Source organism: Trachurus trachurus (assembly GCF_905171665.1).
Source record: "Trachurus trachurus genome assembly, chromosome: 20".
NCBI lineage: Eukaryota > Metazoa > Chordata > Actinopteri > Carangiformes > Carangidae > Trachurus > Trachurus trachurus.
In genome coordinates, this window is record NC_139911.1 from 16,472,571 (window position 1) to 16,492,206 (window position 19,636).

The 19,636-nt window shown below is 44.2% G+C and overlaps 2 protein-coding genes across 4 annotated transcripts; one reads left to right on the plus strand and one right to left on the minus strand.

Moving 5' to 3' along the window:
* The first annotated feature begins 2,887 nt into the window (after nucleotides 1-2,887).
* On the plus strand, nucleotides 2,888-6,276 carry emc9 (ER membrane protein complex subunit 9). 3 transcript variants are annotated; one of them, XM_083995051.1, is made up of 6 exons: nucleotides 2,888-3,051; nucleotides 3,235-3,511; nucleotides 4,286-4,362; nucleotides 4,504-4,573; nucleotides 4,690-4,784; nucleotides 6,001-6,276. In XM_083995051.1, the coding sequence occupies exons 2-6, from the start codon at nucleotides 3,317-3,319 to the stop codon at nucleotides 6,179-6,181; spliced, it is 618 nt and encodes a 205-aa protein (XP_083851177.1). In that variant the 5' UTR covers nucleotides 2,888-3,051; nucleotides 3,235-3,316; the 3' UTR covers nucleotides 6,182-6,276. The 3 variants fall into 3 exon arrangements, with proteins under 3 accessions (XP_083851177.1, XP_083851176.1, XP_083851178.1); XM_083995050.1 differs by having other exon boundaries at nucleotides 2,889-3,051; nucleotides 3,309-3,511; XM_083995052.1 differs by having other exon boundaries at nucleotides 2,895-3,051; nucleotides 3,306-3,511.
* Nucleotides 6,277-6,469: 193 nt separating this feature from the next.
* On the minus strand, nucleotides 6,470-19,251 carry irf9 (interferon regulatory factor 9). Its single transcript, XM_083995049.1, has 10 exons — nucleotides 19,183-19,251; nucleotides 18,686-18,755; nucleotides 17,623-17,745; nucleotides 16,844-17,024; nucleotides 13,132-13,271; nucleotides 11,970-12,063; nucleotides 11,341-11,403; nucleotides 10,349-10,738; nucleotides 9,270-9,385; nucleotides 6,470-8,340 (listed from the first exon to the last, which is right to left on the minus strand). Exons 2-10 carry the CDS (start codon nucleotides 18,740-18,742, stop codon nucleotides 8,173-8,175), a joined length of 1,332 nt encoding a protein of 443 aa, XP_083851175.1. The 5' UTR covers nucleotides 18,743-18,755; nucleotides 19,183-19,251; the 3' UTR covers nucleotides 6,470-8,172.
* Nucleotides 19,252-19,636: the final 385 nt, after the last annotated feature.

The following is a 19,636-nucleotide window of genomic DNA, read 5'->3' on the forward strand; positions in this document are numbered from 1 at the left end:
CCACCAGCCTGGCTACCCGCCCCAGCAGCCACAGCCTGGCTACCCGCCCCAGCAGCCCCCACGGGTGCCCCACCAGCCTTCCTACCCGTCCCAGCAGCCCCCACAGCAGCCGCAAGTGCCCCAGCAGCCTGGCTACCCACACCAGCAGCCCCCACAGCAGCCGCAGGTGCCCCAGCAGCCACAGCCTGGCTACCCGCCCCAGCAGCCCCCACGGGTGCCCCACCAGCCTGGCTACCCACCCCAGCCGCCCCCACAGCAGCCGCAGGTGCCCCAGCAGCCACAGCCTGGCTACCCGCCCCAGCAGCCCCCACGGGTGCCCCACCAGCCTTCCTACCCGTCCCAGCAGCCCCCACAGCAGCCGCAAGTGCCCCAGCAGCCTGGCTACCCACACCAGCAGCCCCCACAGCAGCCGCAGGTGCCCCAGCAGCCACAGCCTGGCTACCCGCCCCAGCAGCCCCCACGGGTGCCCCACCAGCCTGGCTACCCACCCCAGCCGCTACCAGAGCAGCCACAGGTGCCCCAGCAGCCACAGGTGCCCAAGCATTCTGGATATCTGCCCCAACAACCACAGCAGCCCCAAGTTCCCCAGAAGCCCACAGAGTCTAAGCAGCCACAGCCTCCCCAACAACCACAGATGCACCAGCAGTTTCTCCATTGGCTTTTGCAGCAGCAGGTTATACAGTTGCCTAGTTACCCACCCCAACAAACACTGACACCTCAGCTGCCTACACCGCCACAGACGGGACTACCTCAGGAGCCAAGCTACCCACCCCAGCCGCCCCAGCAGTTGCAGTTTCCCCAACAGCCTACGCAGCCACAAGTAATGCCACAGATTCCCAAGCAGCCCGGCTTCCTGTCCCAGCAACCTTCAGCGCAATGGTTACCTCAGCAGCCACAAGTACCCCAGCAGCCTAAACGACCACACATACCCCAGATGCCCCCACAGCCTAAGCAGCCACATGTTCCCCAGCAGCCTGGTTACCCCCCTCAGATGGCTCCACAGGTAACCCCACAACTGCAGGTACCCCCGCAGCCTGGTTACCCCCCTCAGATAGCTCCACAGGTACCTCAGCAGCCTAGCTACCCACCCCAGCAGCCACAGGTGCACCAGAAGCCCAAACTGCCACAAGTACCTCTGGATCCTGTCTACTCACCCAAGCTGGCCCACCCACCACCATTTCCCCAGTGGCATATGCTGCCTGGCTACCTGCCCCAGCAGTCCCACCAGCTACCAGTGCCTAAGCAGCCTCAGGTACCCCCACAACCACAGGCACCTCAGCAGCAAGGTTACGGGTACCAGCAGTCTGGCTACCCACCCAAGCAGCCCCAGGTTTCACCACAGCTGCCCCAGCAGCCTGGCTACAAGCCCCAACAGTCCAAGAGACCCCAGGTGCCTCGGCTGCCTGGCCACCCACCCAAGCGTCACCATCTGGCTATCAGACTACCTAAGCAGCCTAGTTATGTGCGCAAGATGCCTCAGATGATGCGCTACATTCCTAGGCAGACCCAACTTAAACATCGCTTCTCGCAGCGGCTGCAGAGACCATAGTTTCTTGGTTTTGTAATCTGTTCTGTTTCGAGCATCAACCATCACCAAAGAGCTGCTTTAAATAAAGCAATTGTGCTGAAATAAACCATGTCTTAACATTGTTTGACTATACAAAGCAATCACACCTAAAATTAATTTCAGTTTGATTTTAAGATGCAGCGTCATGATCCTTATATCGACTGAATCAACTAGTGCTGATTTCATACTCTGTTGTTGTAACCCTAGTAATTTGCCATGCTTTTAAAATGCATGCAGGTTTAACTAGAAAAAATGGTTTACATTCTCAAATGTCAAAATCTTGGGGCCCAGATATTGTTTGCATGACTCTTGACAAAAGGCTTCTCTGTAGGCTACCACCGGTTTAGTAGAGTTCAGTTTACTAGAATTGATGCCAGCAGTCTAAATTGTTACTACTCAAAACAGAAACTGTTAAAAAGAAGGCATAAGTTGATCAACCCACCAATTCTGGTAAACATTTGCTGGACACTCAATTGAAAGGCTTTATTGGCATGACATTTTAAAAAGAAAGGATTTGCCAAAGCATCAATACCCAAGAAACAAACAAAAGTGGTTATGGCGCATTAGACACTGTCAAGGCAATTGTGAATTCAGAGGTGTTTTTTTTGTGTGTGGCATTTTTACACCTAGTTTATTAACATAAAACCTATTTTCCCTCTCAATGTAGAAACCAGCGAATATCCATTCCACAGTTTATGAACATTTTATCCCTTCACCACTTGAGGGAGCTCTTCTACACAACAAGCTTGAAAGTGAAGCTGAAGAAGGTGAAACCATAGACTGTGTAGGGTGAAACGAAATGACTCGCAAAAAAAGTATTATGCTCGGCCAAAAAAAAGGGGTTATTTTAACTAGACTAAAATTTGGGCATTGGGGTATTACTGTCTGGCAAGTGATTTGGTAAACATGGGAATGGTTTGTGTGAGTGTGGGGAATTAGAGACTGCGGTCCATATTTCTTGTAATTTGTACTCTTGTCATAGACAGCAGATGTTTATGGATTTGTCAGATCTGGCCCTGTCTAAACTGCTTTTGGGTTAGGGGGAAATCTGATTCTATTGGGAGGGCAGCTTTAAAATACCTCCATTCTACTGGGTTGTATGAGAAAATGTTATTATCGTCTTGCCATGACCTTTTTTTTTTTTTTTTGTCTTGTCATGACCTGTGGAGGGCAGCATCACGCTGGATCGCGTACAGCCTGCCGAAAGTCCACAAGAAGAAGAAGAAGAGGAAATGAGTGGCATCTTGCTGCTCCAATCGAATGTCCAGACGTCGACGCGCTGACCAATCACATGATTACATTCAACTCTCTGGGCGGGACCGGAAGTACCCGTTCAGACGCTTCACACACTAGCTGCCAAGTGAAACAGCTAGCTCTGTTGGCTTCATTAAAGCTCCCATGACCCGTTAGACTCGGTCAATCATAGTCAATATTTGTTCCTCGAAGCTTCGTTTCCGGTGTACAATTATTGCACTCTTCGTCAGGTGAGACTGAACACAGAGCTGCTCGCCTAGCTCCTATGCTAATGCTAACACTGTCTGCTGCTGCAACAACAGCCGGCTGGCAGCAGGTGATTTAGCCACATCTAGCTCTGTCGGTTGTGTGGATCAATTAAGTACAGTTTAGTTTAACGTTAATCTTGTCTTTCATTTGTGTTGTCTGAGTAGCTTAGGCCTCTATTCTGGTCTTTTGTCGCCCAGTGTTGCTGAGCCTGTGTGTGTTTCTGCGTGTGTCCCAGCAGGAGTCATCATGGGTGAGGTGGAGCTGTCCTGTCGTGCCTATGTGAAGATGTACCTGCACGCCTGCCTGTTTCCCCGCTGCAGCATCAACGGGCTGTTGCTGTCGTCCAGCTCGGCAGGTGGCGCTGTGTGCGTGACGGACTGTGTGCCGCTGCTCCACTCCCACCTGCCCCTGGCTCCCATCACCCAGCTGGCCCTCACACAGGTACGTGGGACACCTGCCCTCCAGCTTGTTATCCTCACTTGACTGTCCAGGCAAACTCAGCATGTAAATCTGCAGGTTATTTGAGGCCGGTGTTTGCATCACATTTGGGTGATTGCCATTGCCAAATCCTAAATAATTCCCTGAATACTATTTATTTCTCAGCTGACTTCACACAAAGTTAATTTGTCAGAGAAAACTAATACATTTACCCTCCTGCCTCTACTCCCTCTTGTTTGAAGAGTTGCTAATGTGCATTAGATCTAAATGTCTACGGTCAGGCCCTGAACCCTCACTGACTTAACTCACATCAGCTGTAAGTGACTGAGTGTGTGCGTCTGTGAGGGTCCAGATGCTGTAAACAGGAATAGGAATTTATCCCCACTGGCTGGTCTGGGACTCATAATTTACCGTTTACTTTCAGCATGCATAAGGTATGTGACAGACTCAAAACAATAGTTTGTTTGTTAACAAGAAAGAAACCTGGGAGCTCTCTCTGTCTACGTTTGTTTAGTTACTCTTTTTTTTAAACACTCCCATTCTGAGAGCATCCTCTCTATTTGACTTCACAGCGCTATGAACTGTGGGTAATTTCCTTACGCTAAGTCAGCATGGATGCTGACTTATAGTAAGGGGGAACAAAGTGCTCATTCACTGACTCACACTGACTTTATTATCTGACAACGGGACAGCCCTCACACACTTACGGACTTCCCGTGAACGCACCTCTGAGTCAGTGAGTGGTCAGATTGGAATTCACCCAAATGTCTGTTTCAGGTGGATGTGTGGTGCTCACAGACTCAGCAGAGGATAGTGGGATACTATCAGGCCAACGCCTGTGTATCAGACAGCAGGTAGGTCCAGACTGTGATTTCTCTTCAAACCCTGTCACATTTCAGCTGTTCAATACACTATATATATATAGTTATAATTTCAGTCAAATCTGAATGTTATTGTCGTTCTTCTTTAATATCTCCATCTTTTTGACCCAACAGCCCGACACCATGTGCACTGAAGATAGCTGATAAGATCTCTGAGCAGTTTGACAATGCAGTTTTGTTAATGGTAAGTGTAAAGTAACACAAAAGACATTTGATTTGATCGTATGAGGAACAGGAGATATTAAAGCTGGAACATGAAATAACAAACAGTTGTGTTTTTCATTGTCCTTTGTTTCACAGCTTGATGGTAGTAAGATGTCTCCAGACTATCGGGTTCCTCCGATCGTGATGTACGAGCGCAAAGATTCAAGATGGACGCTCAAAGACAAGCACACGTAAGCCACAGCTGGTGGGGTGGGGGGGTGTTATGTACAGTTACTAATGTCTGATCCATCATGTCAGTGTCAGTCGAGGGGAACACACAAGTCAATCAAGTTGTTTACATGATGGCTTCATGTCTTCCTGTTAAATTTCATTTAATTTATTATTAGAATATTTTCCTCTGGAGTATGTTGTTAGACACAGGACAGGACAATGAGTTCTTTGATCTGAGTCTGTTTTCAAATTAATACTTTTACATTTTTAAACATCTTCTTCCTGTCCTTGAAATCTTTCCTGGTACATAAAATTGTAAAGTATCGGATTCGGTAATGTTATGTACATCATATATTGCACATTATGACATCATAAACCTAAAGTCCTGTGTACCTATCACTGTAACTGTCTCTTTAGACATTGTTGTGAACACATTTTGTTTTTTTAAAGTATTTTTTCACCTTTAATTCCAGGACAGTAGAGATAGACAGTAAAGGGGGAGGCAGAGAGAGAGGGAATGACATTCAGCAAAGGGCACACCGGGGGATTCGATTCAGGGCCGGCTGCAGTGAGGACTGTAGCCTCTGTATATGGAGCGCCCACTCAACCCACTCAGCTATATGATGCCCCATTGTTGTGATCATGTTGACTGAAGAAAGAAAACGCAACATACACAATATGGACATATACAAAACATAGTTCAGTTGTCACCATAGATAAGATTACAGTTTGTTGTGTATTATTACACACATTTGCATATTGATGACGTAAAATTAAGTAAGCATGCTTGACGAGAGAATTTACTTCGACAAACGTTAAAAGAGATCACTGTTGGATGTGAGCCAGTCCAAGTTATTAAAGGGATAGTTCAACATTTTGACCTATCCTCAAAAACAACTCTGTCTCGTAACGTTCCGTTATTATCTCATAGCGTGGTGAATGTGTAGGTCACAACTTGTCCCCGACAGCGTTTTGGAGTTGTTGGATTGTGTATTTGATGAGTTTGAGAAACCAAGAAATCCCATTAGCCTCCATAGCGTAGCTCTGAGCAGCTCGCGGCTCTGCTCTGCTGTTCTAAAAACAGCTTGCACCGACAATTAAAGGTAACGAACCTACTCCTAAAACTATAGGGATTATGGTAATGGACCAATTTGCCAAAATGTTGAACTATCCCTTTAAAACTGCCCTGATCTGCCACATCAACACTGACACACGCCTCTGCTTGGTCTCCTGCAGGATAATGCTGAGACAGTGGGAGGAGACCCGGGCGATCGCCGGCCAGATGCTGGAGTCGGGCGATCACATGCTATTGGTGGATTTTGACAGCCACTTGGACGACATCACAAAGGACTGGACCAATCAGAAACTGAACACCAAGATAGCAGAGCTGGCCTCGCCGGCCAACGGAAACATCTAAGACTGAGAAGCCGTTAGACCAGTTTGTACTAGAGCCCAGAGTTATTTATGTTCTGACCCAACGTCATCATGTGTTTTGTTCTGTTTTGTTTTCTATTCTAACAACCCGACACAGCCTCATGTTCCACACAGAGTTTAGAAAGACATTTATTTTTAATGCATTTTCATGACTGAACAAGGACATAACATAACAAACAAACATGCATAAATAACAAAATATTCACTGTCGATTTAAAGGAAAAATCCACCTTAACTAACACCCGTAACACTGCTGCTGATCACCTGTGGTATTTACTTCCTGTTCTGTTCGTCAGCTGATGCTTGACTTTTCTTTTTCCTACATATTATGTAGAGAGAGAATAGAAACGCTGTACAATACAAACGTTTTACAGTGGAAACAAATGTGCTTAAGTTCAGATGTTAGTTTTTAAATGAGCCAGGTTAAAGTAGGAGTAACCTTTGCTGTCAGACTGCATTAGTTTTAGTCACACCTTCCTAATAAACTGCCAATTGATCATTTGGTGCCTCATCTTCCAAACATGGCATTGAAGTTTCTTCACAGAGACAAATTTTAGTGATGATTTTACAGCATAATGTGTCAGAGTTTGTTCCTCTGTACGTTGCCTTCAGACCTCTTTCTTTTTCATCACAGCCACACACACACTGCTTATTCGACATATTGTGACTCACTTGTAGAGCTGCCTTTGTATTTTTACACTACAGTAGTTGTTGCCCAAACTGATCTTGTGACTTTCCAAGAGGAAACGTTCTCTAAAAAAAAAAAAAAGCTCCTGCCAAAAATCAGTTGGATGTGGTCAGGAGGAGGAGGAGCAGTGTTGCACACACTTGTCTGAGCGTCAGCAGGCTCTATTCACTGTATTAAAAGATGTTTTTTGTCGGCTCAGGATCACGTGTCGCTCTCACAACACTAATCGGGTTTGTCTCCGCAGCATCGTTAGTTTGTCCTGTATTAAATGCACTGATGTGAATGATTTCTAACAGGTGGATTTTTCCTTTAACTGCTCTGACTGAACTGCACAGACTCACACCTGAGGCCCGGCCGCAGCATTGTCATGTCGCACCAACAATGTGAAACTTTTATTAAAACACAACCAACCCCCATCTGTATGTACATCCATGTTTCTGTTTACAGACAAAAACCTTCCATAAAAAAAGAGTTTGAGTTGAGTAGATGGAAAAAAAACCTATGATGAGGATACAATGTTTCTACTTAAGTTTCTATTGCAGCTATGACTTCATTTATTTTTATTTTTTTTTAATTTAATGTTTCCCTTTATTTTACAGTAAAATGAATATTTATATCTAAAGGTTTCTATAGTGCTATAGTATAAACACAGTTGCTCTCAGTTTTTTTTCAAGCCTTGGTTCCCAACCTTTGAGCTTGTGAACCATCTAACTGCTTCATTTCAACACTTAGGGCTTATAGCACCTCCAATTACACAGCGATTTACTATGAAAACAAGCAAGACGAGACATGTTTTTTTTTTTGTTCCTCTCCTTGGGGTCTTGAAACATTGGCAGATAAAAACGCTAATTAACGTCCTGTCTTTAAAGCGTTCAGACCAGCGCTCAGTGTTGGTTTGCATGTAGTGCTTCAGTTTACCAACAGATCTCTTTCACAGGACACGAGGGGCCAGACCGCCCCCCTGTAAAGTCACCTCCAGCTGACAGAGTTCACTATGTGCTCTCCAGTCATGAAGTGTTAACGCTCTGGTGTACCTAACCTAAAGTTCTATGTTTGAAGTGCTATTCCTTTATTTTGTGCTTCCTGCTCAGGCTGAGAGTTGTGCACAAAACGCTCTTATTCTGTTTTCAGTTATCACTCAGGAGGAATGTAGATCCTTGTTAAACGTGTCGACATCGTCACATCGCTCAGCCTGTTCCTTCTGAGCTTCTTAAGACCCGCTTTAAACAAGGATTTTGGGGTCGGGGTGGAATGAAACCCCCCCCAAAAAAGTGTTCGGCCAGTGCTCAGAGAGTCCCGCAGGCGATGGCGTCGGACGTGGGCGTCGGCACGGTGACCAGGTTGAGCGTTATTTCCCCCAGAGGAGACTGACTGGCCAGAGACTGCAGGAAGGTGATGGACTCCAAGAAGGACCGAGCGTTGTACAACTCCTGCTCCGCCCACGGTAAGGTGATCTGCAGGGGAGGAAGAGGAGGGTGAGGGGTTTTCACCGAGCCACAGCCACAGACCAGATCATGTTTCAGTATAATTATGATGAGGAAAGTTCACAGACCATCGGTTTAAATCAATCACATTGTTGTGAGGGACTTTTACATCTTCCATGCACCTGTACAGTATCTGTAAGATTAACTTCTGTTAGTGTGGATATAGTGTGTGTGAGGCTTAAAACCTCAGTGATAGAACTTTCTATTACAACTGTTTCCCTTAAGTGACCTCGTCTATCATGACATCACATATTTGTGAATAAAACTGAGTGTATCCTGCAGATATGACGACTGAATGAGGAGGAGGAAGTTACAAGTTAAATATGAAAATGAGATCTCAACTACACAACCTGGAAAAGTGTTCATTTCACTTCTGCTGACATGAAAACCAAACACACACTGACACACATCTGACCCGTCCGTGATACCACTCTGACGGCTGCCGCAAACCCACATGTGGTTTCATTTGTTTTTTGGTTTCCATTTGATACATTTACAGAAACACCTCTGAGGTTTGAGAATGGTGGTGAAGGATTTACATACATTTTACATACAAAAAATGTTGTTGTTGTATTCAAATATTTAGCCACAAGTTGGGATGCATGTAATTATTATTTTATTATTGATTAACAGGCAGAATATCTCTCAATGAATTAATGAATCTAATAATTTCTCAGATTGTCAAACCAACAGCCCAAAAATGTTCTTTTTACTTTTAAATATCATATCAAAGCCCAAAACACAAAATAATACCGTAATTAAAAAAAGATTATTTCACTCTGTGGGTGATATTACCCTTTGAAATTGAGACAAAGAATATTTGACTATAAGCAAGAAAGTAACAGGAAAAACCCAGACAGTGTTTATTACTCAGGAGTGAGTGTGTGAAGTGTGTTTACCTTGACGATAATGAGTTTGGAGGTGGGGTCCTCTGTGTTGCTCAGCTCTTCTCCAAAGCACAGAGTGACGCTGCTCTGAGGAGGCTCGCCGCCGTTGGACCGGAAGTGTTCCAGCTCTGAAAACACAGCAAAGATAATCACGGTTAACACTTTTATTTAATATCAATGAATTTCTCTATTGTTTTATCTACACAAAGCCAGAGAACTGTGAATAAACCAAGTCCAGGGAGGTGTCATGTGATCAGAGGAACATTACTACGGTATTTGAACAAACCAAAGACTCAAACCAATGTAAAAAATCATTGTGTACCTGTTAAAGGAGTTCACATCTGGAACAACTGTCCTCAAAATATTAAATCACACGGCACACTAGCCAGCTTTACAGAAATGTCTTGTTACAATATGTAAAATTAAGTTTATTGATCTTCTACTGTTAATTTTGGATTGTGTGCTGTGTGTTATGTGCTATTCTTGATTTAGTTGTTACATAAGTTTACAGATATGATTAATTTCTAATTTTTGTGCTTTATTCTTTTTGCATTTTTTGTGATGAGTATCATTTTGTAAAGTAAAAGGGGTCGGTGTAAATAAGCTTTGCTTCTACATCCACCCTTTCGGTGTTAAAATGTACCGAAACAAATTCATTCATTCATTCATTTACTATATCAGAATTTTTTTGATTTACAGAATTTGGGGTTTTCAATAAATGTAAGCCATAATACAATTAATACAATTAAAAGAAATAAGGATGTGGAATATTTCCATCTGTGTGTAATGAACCTATATAATATACAAGTTTCACTATTTGAATTGAACTGCTGAAATAAATGAACTTTTCCATGATATTCTAATAAGAAAAGTGTCTTTTTGACTTGAACCATGAATCTGTTTGTGTTTCTGCACATTAAACTGATCCGTTCATCTTGTCTTGGTTTTAAAATAACCTTCTTCAACTGGACTTCCTGCACATTTTAGATGAACTACTGTGGAAGAACTGTGACAGTGTGCAGCTGCTGGCCAGAGCTTCATTCAGAAACTATCTGTAGACTGAATGCCACTCATCCGATCCCATCACTCACGTTGCTTGAAGACCTCTTTACTGAAGAGCAGCACCGGCTCGCTGTTCCTCTCCATCTTGTGGGGGCCCGGGGTGGTGGTGTGAGGCCCCGTCCAGAAGACCCGCCCCTGGCAGAACCTCTTCCCGTACACGCCCTGCCTCCCCGAGGTCAGCGCCACCCCCTTCTCCATGAAGGGCAGCAGGGTGTAGAGCGCCTGCAGCTCGGGGCCGACCGGCAGCGTGGAGGGCGGCTCCGGCAGGGGGATGCGGGGGAACCGGCCCTTGAGGACGGCCGGCGTCGGGGGGGCGAGGGAGGAGGGCAGGTACGTTATCCGCACGTCGGTGCCCTGGATTTGACGCTTGAGAACCTCCTGCCCCAGATAGAGGATGGCCACGCTGAAGGAGTCCTGGTCTGGAGGCAGAAACAGAGAGGGGGCGTATGAAAAACATGTTGGATATGGACCTCAGCCCTGAACCTTGTGGGCCCTGTTCTGTGGGTGTACAAAACAATGTGTCAGCAAATTGGGTAACATTTTATAATAAGTTCACACTATAGCTTTAAATACGGAATTCATCATTTATAACACATGAATACTCATTAGTATGTAGTTTATAAACACAGTTGAAAATGTTTTTCTCATCATTGATAAGCACTAACTTTATTTATAAACTACATACTATGTCCTCATGTGTTATAAATGAAGAATTCAGTATTTATTAATACATAAAGGGACTACGGGGAGTTTTGGGGAGCGAAGTGTTTTCACACTACATTTCCCATGAGCCTCTGCGCGCACGGTGAGATTCTTGGACCGACAAAATGCCTATATTTATCGAAAATGGACCCATTAACAAGTGTGGGTAATGTAGATTCATCCTATGAGACTCTTTTATAACCAAAAAAAAACTCCTCGTTGTCCGTTTAACTAATATAGTGTGTACTTATAAAATGTTACCGAAAATTGTCCTGCGTTTTGCAAGCTGCTCAGCTGTTGCTGAGTTTGGGTGTTTTACCTTCTTGAGGAGGAGGGGCCGTCTCCTCGATCCGCACGTCCAGCATGATCTCGTCCATCACCACTGCAGACACAGACAGAGATCCTCAATAAAAAGTGATGAAGTGAACTTCTCTGATGTGAGATCAGATGAGCTCATACAAGAAGTCCCAGTGAGCTGGTCAGCTGAGCTCATCTCTCAACTGTCCCTGACTTCATTTAGAAGCAGAGCTGTGAGGGAACGGCCTCAGCACAGATGTACAAAACAATGCAACCAACCAAATCATACACAGTTCCTGCTCTGAGCATCATTACAGTATGTGCAGGGGTGCACACAACATTAACTGTAACCATCCCTAACACTGATTATGAGCAGGACGTTGCTTCATCATGCACATGTACAAATGTAATAAACCAATGAGAAACCAGATTAAAACATCTCTCACCAGGAGAAATCAGGTTTCACATCTGATTCTGAACAGGTCTGTTTACTGAGTGTGTGTGTGTGTGTGTGTGTGTGTGTGTGTGTGTGTGTGTGTGTGTGTGTGTGTGTGTGTGTGTGTGTGTGTGTGTGTGTGTGTGTGTGTGTGTGTGTGTGTGTGTGTGTGTGTGTGTGTGTGTCTGTGTGGACGCAGCAGGTGGAGGACTCACCGTCTCCCTGGATGGTGGTGGTGGTGGTGCTGTGCTGCACCGGCTCCACTGCCTGGATGGTGATGTCGCTGTGCAGCAGAGCCTCTTCAACACACTGTCAATCAGAGAGATGAAGACAGAGTGAGAGACCTGTTCAACCCACCCTCACCCACCCCCATCAGCTGTCAGCTGAAAGTAAAGGGTTAATGAGTTGACCCAAACACAGTTATCCAAGGCCTTTTATGAATTTATGGATGCAGGATAAGTGCATTCCTCAGGAGGGAGATAAACTCTGGGGGAGTGGAGAAGAGACCTTGAGGACGGTGCTTTCACTGTCTGCACTGAAGTAAATTACGTCTTCTCCTGTTTGTTTGTTAGAGTATCTAATGCAGGGATGCTCATTACTGTACGTCGACTGGTAGATCTCAGAGAAAGTGCGTGTGGATCGCATAACATTCAACGTTTTTTTTCCCCACTAGATTTCAGTGTATCCGTCATCCCGAATAGTCTTGTGCCGATCGGCAAAATTTGATGTTATTAAAAAGAATAGGTGTAGACTACAGGCGTTGTGCTCTGGCTCAGACAGCTGATTGCTGCTCAGATCTTCACATTTTGAAGAGTTTTTAACGCAGCCAAATGCCAGGCTAGATAGAAAGAAACAGCAGAGTGTTCCTCTGACAGCTCGTCCATACCGATGTCAGTCGAAGTTTGCCGTCTTGTCATTGTTGGTCTTTCACAAGGTTCATTTTTATGTCTAATACCAAGGTGTCATTACTCTCTCAATATCAGTTATACACAGTGTTATAAAAAAAACCACAGATAACAGCATGATATGTCCATAAATAATGGAGGTAGATCATTTTGACCTGGTCATTTTAAAAGTAGCTCACAAGCCGAAAAAGTTTGGGCACCCCTGAAAGTTGCATTCAGAGGCCAACAAGCTGCATATTAAAAAAATTGATGCCGATTTGATGTAGCATCATCAAGACGTATTGGTGATTCCCTATGTAAACTCCAATTAAATGACTTTATTCACTTAGACTCTAAACCTGCTGATTCTGTAACACTGATGCTAACATGGACATGGACAACTCAGCTTGGCTCCAACCTGCAGCTGAACTTGTGTTGCTCCATTATTGTGTTGCCCCCCCCCCCCCCCCCCCCCACCCTCTGATCAACTCACCAGCTGAGACACGGCCACCTCCTCCTCCGTCTTTATCTGTTTGACTGTTTGAATGGCTTCCTCTCCCTGGAACTCGCTGCTCCTCCTTTTCGACCTCTTTGAACTTTTTTCCTTGCATTTCTTCTCGGGGACCACCAGACCTACACACACACACACACACAGGGTTTAACACAGCTGACAAACTACCAACAATAGAAGAATGAGACATTCTGCTTTTTTCAATGCCCCAATCTGTGTTGATGTTGGGTGAACTCCACTGACTAAGCAAAGCAGCAGTGGCGCAGCTCTCCGTCTCCGTCAGGAAACAGGCAACAATATCTTTAAGGAGGTCAGATCAGGCCATGTTTGTTATGGCAGAGTGACTCCATCCAACAAGTGTCAACAAATCTTCACATACACTGAAAACGTCAGTGTGGGAGGTTATTTATATTTGTTTAAGAGGGATAATAAAAACATTTAATCAAAAATTTAAAAAAAAGGAACAAACCACAGTGAGATAACAGCAGTCACTCTGTGTCACTGCACTGCACTGTACTTTGGTCTGTTCTCACTGTGTCAGCAGGAAGGCATCCAGGTTTATTTGTGTAAGTGCTTTAAAACACAAAGGCAAAGTTCTCATGCAGAACTTAAAGTAGAATCAAGAGGAAAATGAAGCTGATCTCAGTAGAACTGAATTAGAAGAGGTAAATTAGACGACGTCAAAGATCTCTGCTCTGGTGACTTTCAGGTTTCAACAGAGAGGTGTCAGAGAGAGAGAGAGAGAGAGAGAGAGGTGTTAATTCTTAGAACTCCAGAGACGAAGCCACAAAAAACCTTGAAGTTTTCGTGACGGTGAAGAATCGAGCGGAAGAGCAGAGTGACTGTGTCACGGTTTGAGAAAGGAAGTGGGCTGTTGACGAGCGGCGATGTGGACGGGGGCCGTTGCGACACGAGGTGAAAGGTTTCTACAGCCTGGCTGTGATGAAAGGTTTGAATCAGTGTTTCCACCCAGCTGCAGGAGGGTGTGAGTCTGAGAGGCCGAATCACTGCCTGCAAAACTCAGTGAGGACTATTTCTCCTCGGGGAGGGACACACTGACAGAGACCAAAAACACTGGTCTCAACAGTAGCCTTCTAACAAGTCCTGCACTCTCATCGACTCTATGTTTGTATTATTTTCATTGTCCAATTGGACTGAAATTATTAAATGATTATCACAATAGCTGCTGCTGTCAATCATCTGACTGACCAATCAGCTACTGGCTTCAGATCTCTGCAAGTTTTACTGATGAACCAAGAAGATGAGTTACTGAATGTTTAAAAATCTGTCCGTCCGTCCGTCCGTCCGTCCGTCCATCCATCCATCCATCCATCCATCCATCCATCCATCCATCCATCCATCCATCCATCCATCCAACCAACCAACCAACCTATCAATCAATCTATCAATCTATATCGATATTATGTATTATATTACTCTGATGTTATATGTCAAAACCAATGGCTGTCATATATCTCAGTGGGTAGAGCCAGCACCTCACATATATAGTCCTCACTGCAGCTGGCCCTGGTTAGAATCCCTTCATCTTCATCTCCCCATTTCCTGTCTCTCTCTGACTATCCTATCAATTAAAGGCATAACAAAAAACAGAACAACAACTTTAAACCATATTAAAACTCTAACTCTTGGACTGTGTTTTAGGGACTCGCTCCCTGTTTGTTATCAGGAGTGTGTGTGTGTGTATGCTACGCTCTGTTACACACAGATAAAATGGTGCCAGGATCCTCCCTCATTCCCACCACACAGGGGGAAAAACTCATAATCCTTTCTGCAATACGTTTTTTTTTGTTTTTGTAATTAACCTGTCAAGCAGTGACATGCAGGCAGACTGATGAGTGTGTGGGTGGAGCCGTCCTGCTGCCAGCTGAGTGATGGGAAAACATCTGATATCTGCAGCCGCCTTCACATCTTCTGTGTCCATTAAGAAAAAACAAAATGTCTCAAGTTTCAGACCGTTGATCCGACACAGAGCGATCTGAGGACATCACATGTGGACTGTGGGAATTTTTGAAATTTAAGTGTCAGAGTAAATATAATCTGATGATTTAGCTCCCACAATAACAGTCAGGTGCATCATATGCAAACACTACGGTACAGCTTTATGCTCTGAAGGTGTGTGACACTGAATATGAAACTCCTGCGTAAACACTGTGGGTTTTCAGGTTAACAGCTCTCCCCCTCCCTTGTTGACTGAACTCAATACAAACATTAGTATTTGTATACAGCGTTACTATGTGAGATCCAAGATTAAAGTCCGTGCAGAGCCACACACCTGTCACGCTAACACGGAATCACTCCTAGATATGTTTCATTGATCCTGGATCAGTTTCCTGCTGCGTCTCCTCTCTCACACTCAGCAGGAGCCTCCGGTGTTTGTGCTCTGATCTCAGTCCTCGTCTCGACTTGCAGGATCTGGGCTTAGTGAGGTAACTTCAGGGTTAACTCTGGGTTTCCCATACCACAACGGTGGTTCACCTCTATGGTAACTTATGGTGAACAGTGTCATGCAAAAGTTTGGTCAAAGTTTCTGTTACAGTAATGTGAACAGTTCAGCAGGTGGAAGATGAAATGATCTCCAAAAGGCATAAAGCTAAACATGAAACACTCTTTTGTGCGAAAAATGGACTGATTACAGAAGACGAGAAGAGGACACCACCATGGCCACTGGACAATAAGGACATTGATAGAAGGATGAGTGTTTAACTATGTGCAGTATGTATGATGTGCCCTGACACTGTAATTGTTGAAAGAAAAATTTAATTTAAAAAAAGTTATATATATAAAAAAGAAACACTCTTTTGAAATATTTTAAACAATATTTTTGTTTTCTACAGTTTTAGAGTAAAATAGGGAAACAAAGCAGCAGCCTGCAGACCTGAGCTCTCTAGTCTACTATTTAGTTTAGTTTTAAATTAAAAACAGATCACATTGTTTAAAATGTAAAAGGAATGTGTCATCTGTAACTTTATGCCTTTTGGAGATCATTTCATCTTCCACTTGCTGAACTGTTTACATTAACAGACATTTTGACCAGGGGTGACCTGGCCACTGTAGGTCATATCCAGACTGAGATCCCCGGGTATAAAAGCTCGCCTACCGACCAATCGATTTTCTTGGGAGATGGCATCAGTTGCCTCTCTGTCTGTTCTCTGCTGCAGCGACCTAGACTGGGAAACCCTGGGTCGATAAACACCGTCATGTGACCTCTCAGCCTGATTCTGATTGTTAGGTTAAGTGAAGCTGGAGGTAACTAGGAGGACACCCTGGGTATGTTGAACCTGCTCCGTAGCACAGGTCCCAGACTCCCAGGTCTGTTCTGGATCATGTGGGACACACCTTCTGAATCTACCTGCTACGCTGAGGTCATGTGACCTAGAGATGTAACCAACGCCTATTTCATTATTGATATTCCCAGTGATAAATAAAAGATGTTCATCATAGAGAACAGCCACGTCTTCAAACACCTCATGTGAAAAGACGTCAATTAGAAATTAATACCTGCTGATCATTCCTCCGATCTAAAACTCAATAATTAATCAACCGACTGTATCGGCACGACTGTCGGTTGGCATTCCTCCAGACCGCTCCAGCCAGGAGAGGTGGAAGGGCCGATTCCCATCCGTCCCCCCGCCCCCCCTCTGTGTGGGAGAAGCTGAGACGACCGTGAACTCACCCTGCTCGCTGAAGGGGACCAGGCGGTAGACCTTGTACGGCTCAGAGATGTCCAGCTGGGCTCGCTCCATCACCTCCTCGAACTCGGTGCTCTTGTTGAGGGCGCAGCGCAGGCGCGTCTTCCAGGAGGCCGGGCTGTCCTGACCACCGTCCGTCAGCTTCCCCTTGAACGCCGCCCACGCCTGCAGAGGACACACATCCTCAGATCAGATGAGGCTAAAACAGTGGTTCCCAACATTCTTTCCTTGAACCCCCCCCCCCCCCCCCCCCCCATCCTGTTATCAAAAGAATAATGTGATACAAACTTCTATTTACAAAAGTAAACTGTTGATAAAAGGTGGAGCCCTGCCATGGGTATGTAATATACATTTTGAATCCATTCTGAATTATTAATCTATTAATCGATTTTGTTCTATCCTATTTTGTTTTATTTTATTACGTTTTATTTTTATCTTTCTGTCCATTTTCCTTTGTTGTGTCATAATTGTTACCGTGTCCCTATAAGCAGGTAGGTTGTAGGTTTTTGTTCCTATTGTCTTTGTTTATGATCCAATTGGGTGTGTTATTGGAATTTTAAAATTTCAATATGCACAAATACAATACTGATAACTTCACAACCTCAGAGCAGACAAAGCTCTGTGGACCCCCTGAAATCTCTAACGGCCCCCTGAGGGTTGGGAACCAATGAGCTGAACTCCTGTCTAAGTCATGGAAGAGGAGTTTGGAGAGTTTTGTGATTCGGTCTGGAGCCAAAAAAAGAAAAAAAAAAGGGATCCTGACCTTGAAAATGGCGGCGTCCTCGTCTTTGCGGAAGTCCTGTTTCCCAGCGTGTTTCCATGGGATCCGGAACATTGTTTTGGCCTCATCGTCCCACACCAGGCCGGGATATTTTCCACTGCTGACCTACAACAGGCCACAAGTAAACACACAAAGGATGAGTTTTATTTAGTCACTGAAGCTTCTCTGAGCAGCGTCTCTCACTGTCCACCCTCACTTCTATCAGTCTCTCACTCTCTGGGCTGAGACTCACTGAGCTCTAGGGCAACAAAGATGTTTAATCTAAATTTAGATTGATACTGTATTTCACACTTGAATTGAAATATCAACTAATAATAATAATAATAATAATAATAATATAGTTACTATGTAAATACATCTATGAGTAACATCAGAGCTCTGGACTTGTGATGCTTTGCTGGATTCAGCATCTGAAATTTAAAGTTTTCTTCTGATTTCTGTCACTATACTGAATGTTTTCACTCCATCTGACATTTTAAGGGCAAAACTGTCACAGATTAATCAAGAAAATATTAAAACTGACACCTAAAATAACAAAAAAAACACACACAAAATAAGTCGAAAATGAGTTAAAATACCATGCATTCTAATACATACAATACATTCTGAGATTTGCTTCTTTTCTATGTTCTCATATTGGAGTTGAAGTTGAGGTTGAGTTAAGTTAAGTTACAGTGACTTGTAGCTTTAATATCATGTTATTGCAGCTGATACTGTGCTATAATCAGTTTGATTATTGATTGATTTGGTGATGATGCTCTTGATCAATCAGGAAAACGCTGTAACATTTTCTCAGGTCCATGTTCAGTAGACTGACTGTGTCTTCACTAGGTTTTCTATCATCAGCTGATTGATCAATGGGCAGTCAGCCACACTAAACAGCCTGATCACAGTCATTGATTGAACATCTATAAATATCAATATTAATGTGCAGGTTTACTGTGAGTGGAGCCCCCTATCGCTCCCTTTCCCTTTCCTTCTCCCCCCTCCCACATAGTTTCCTCCCCCCCCCACCCCCACCCCACACACACACACACACACACACCTGATCGACGATCCAGGAGCGCAGTCTGCGAGTGGAGCGCATTCTCCCTGCTGCCATGACTGTAAACAAGCTGAACAAAAACACCCATTGTCACAAACAACAACAACAACAGTGTGTTTCAACACGCCCCTGCAGTGGCACTTAGATCACACTTTTATTCACAATAAACCTCTGAATAATCGATAATCAAAAAAGTAAAAATGTTCAAAGTGCAACTTATTTTAGTGTAAATATATCGACTGAAGCCGTAAGAGAGAGAGCGAGATTGTCCGTGTGTGTGTGTGTGTGTGTGTGCAGCCTCACACGAGATACACTTAACTCCCACATTAAAAAAACAGCCTCTCTAAAATTAACTCATTTCAAATATAAATTCTGGTTTAAGGACAGAAATCAGACGCAGCATCCTCTTCCAGCGGCGTGTGTGTATGTGTGAGTGTAAATAGAAGTCATTCAAATACAGGTGTAAAATGAAGGAAGTAGGTTTAAGTTTCGTTTACCTCGGCTGTGTTTCCTCCGCGCTGCGTGCTCAGTGCTGTGTCTGCTCTGCGCCTCGGCGCTGCCGGCTCCGCTGCTTTTCACCAGACGCTCCTTTTCCCAGAAATCACGTGGTTTACTATAAACGGGCAGCGGCGGCGCGCGGGTCCGCCGCTAGGGGGCGACAACGCGCGCGCACTGAAACAATGACGTAAAGTGAGGATAGTGGATCATTGTGGAGTTTCAGGCTGTAGTCGACTGTATAAAAAAGGTTTCAGGAGAAATCCATGTGTGCTTTTGTCATGTCTTGGAATGTCTGTCGCTTTGTTTTTTTGTTCCTTTCCCAATTGTTCATGCTATTTGATGATAAATAAAGTAAAAAAAAAAAATAATAATAATACAATGTAATAATAATAATAATAATAATAATAATAAATAACATAATATATAATGTGGTGAAAGAAGCTCTCAGGTATT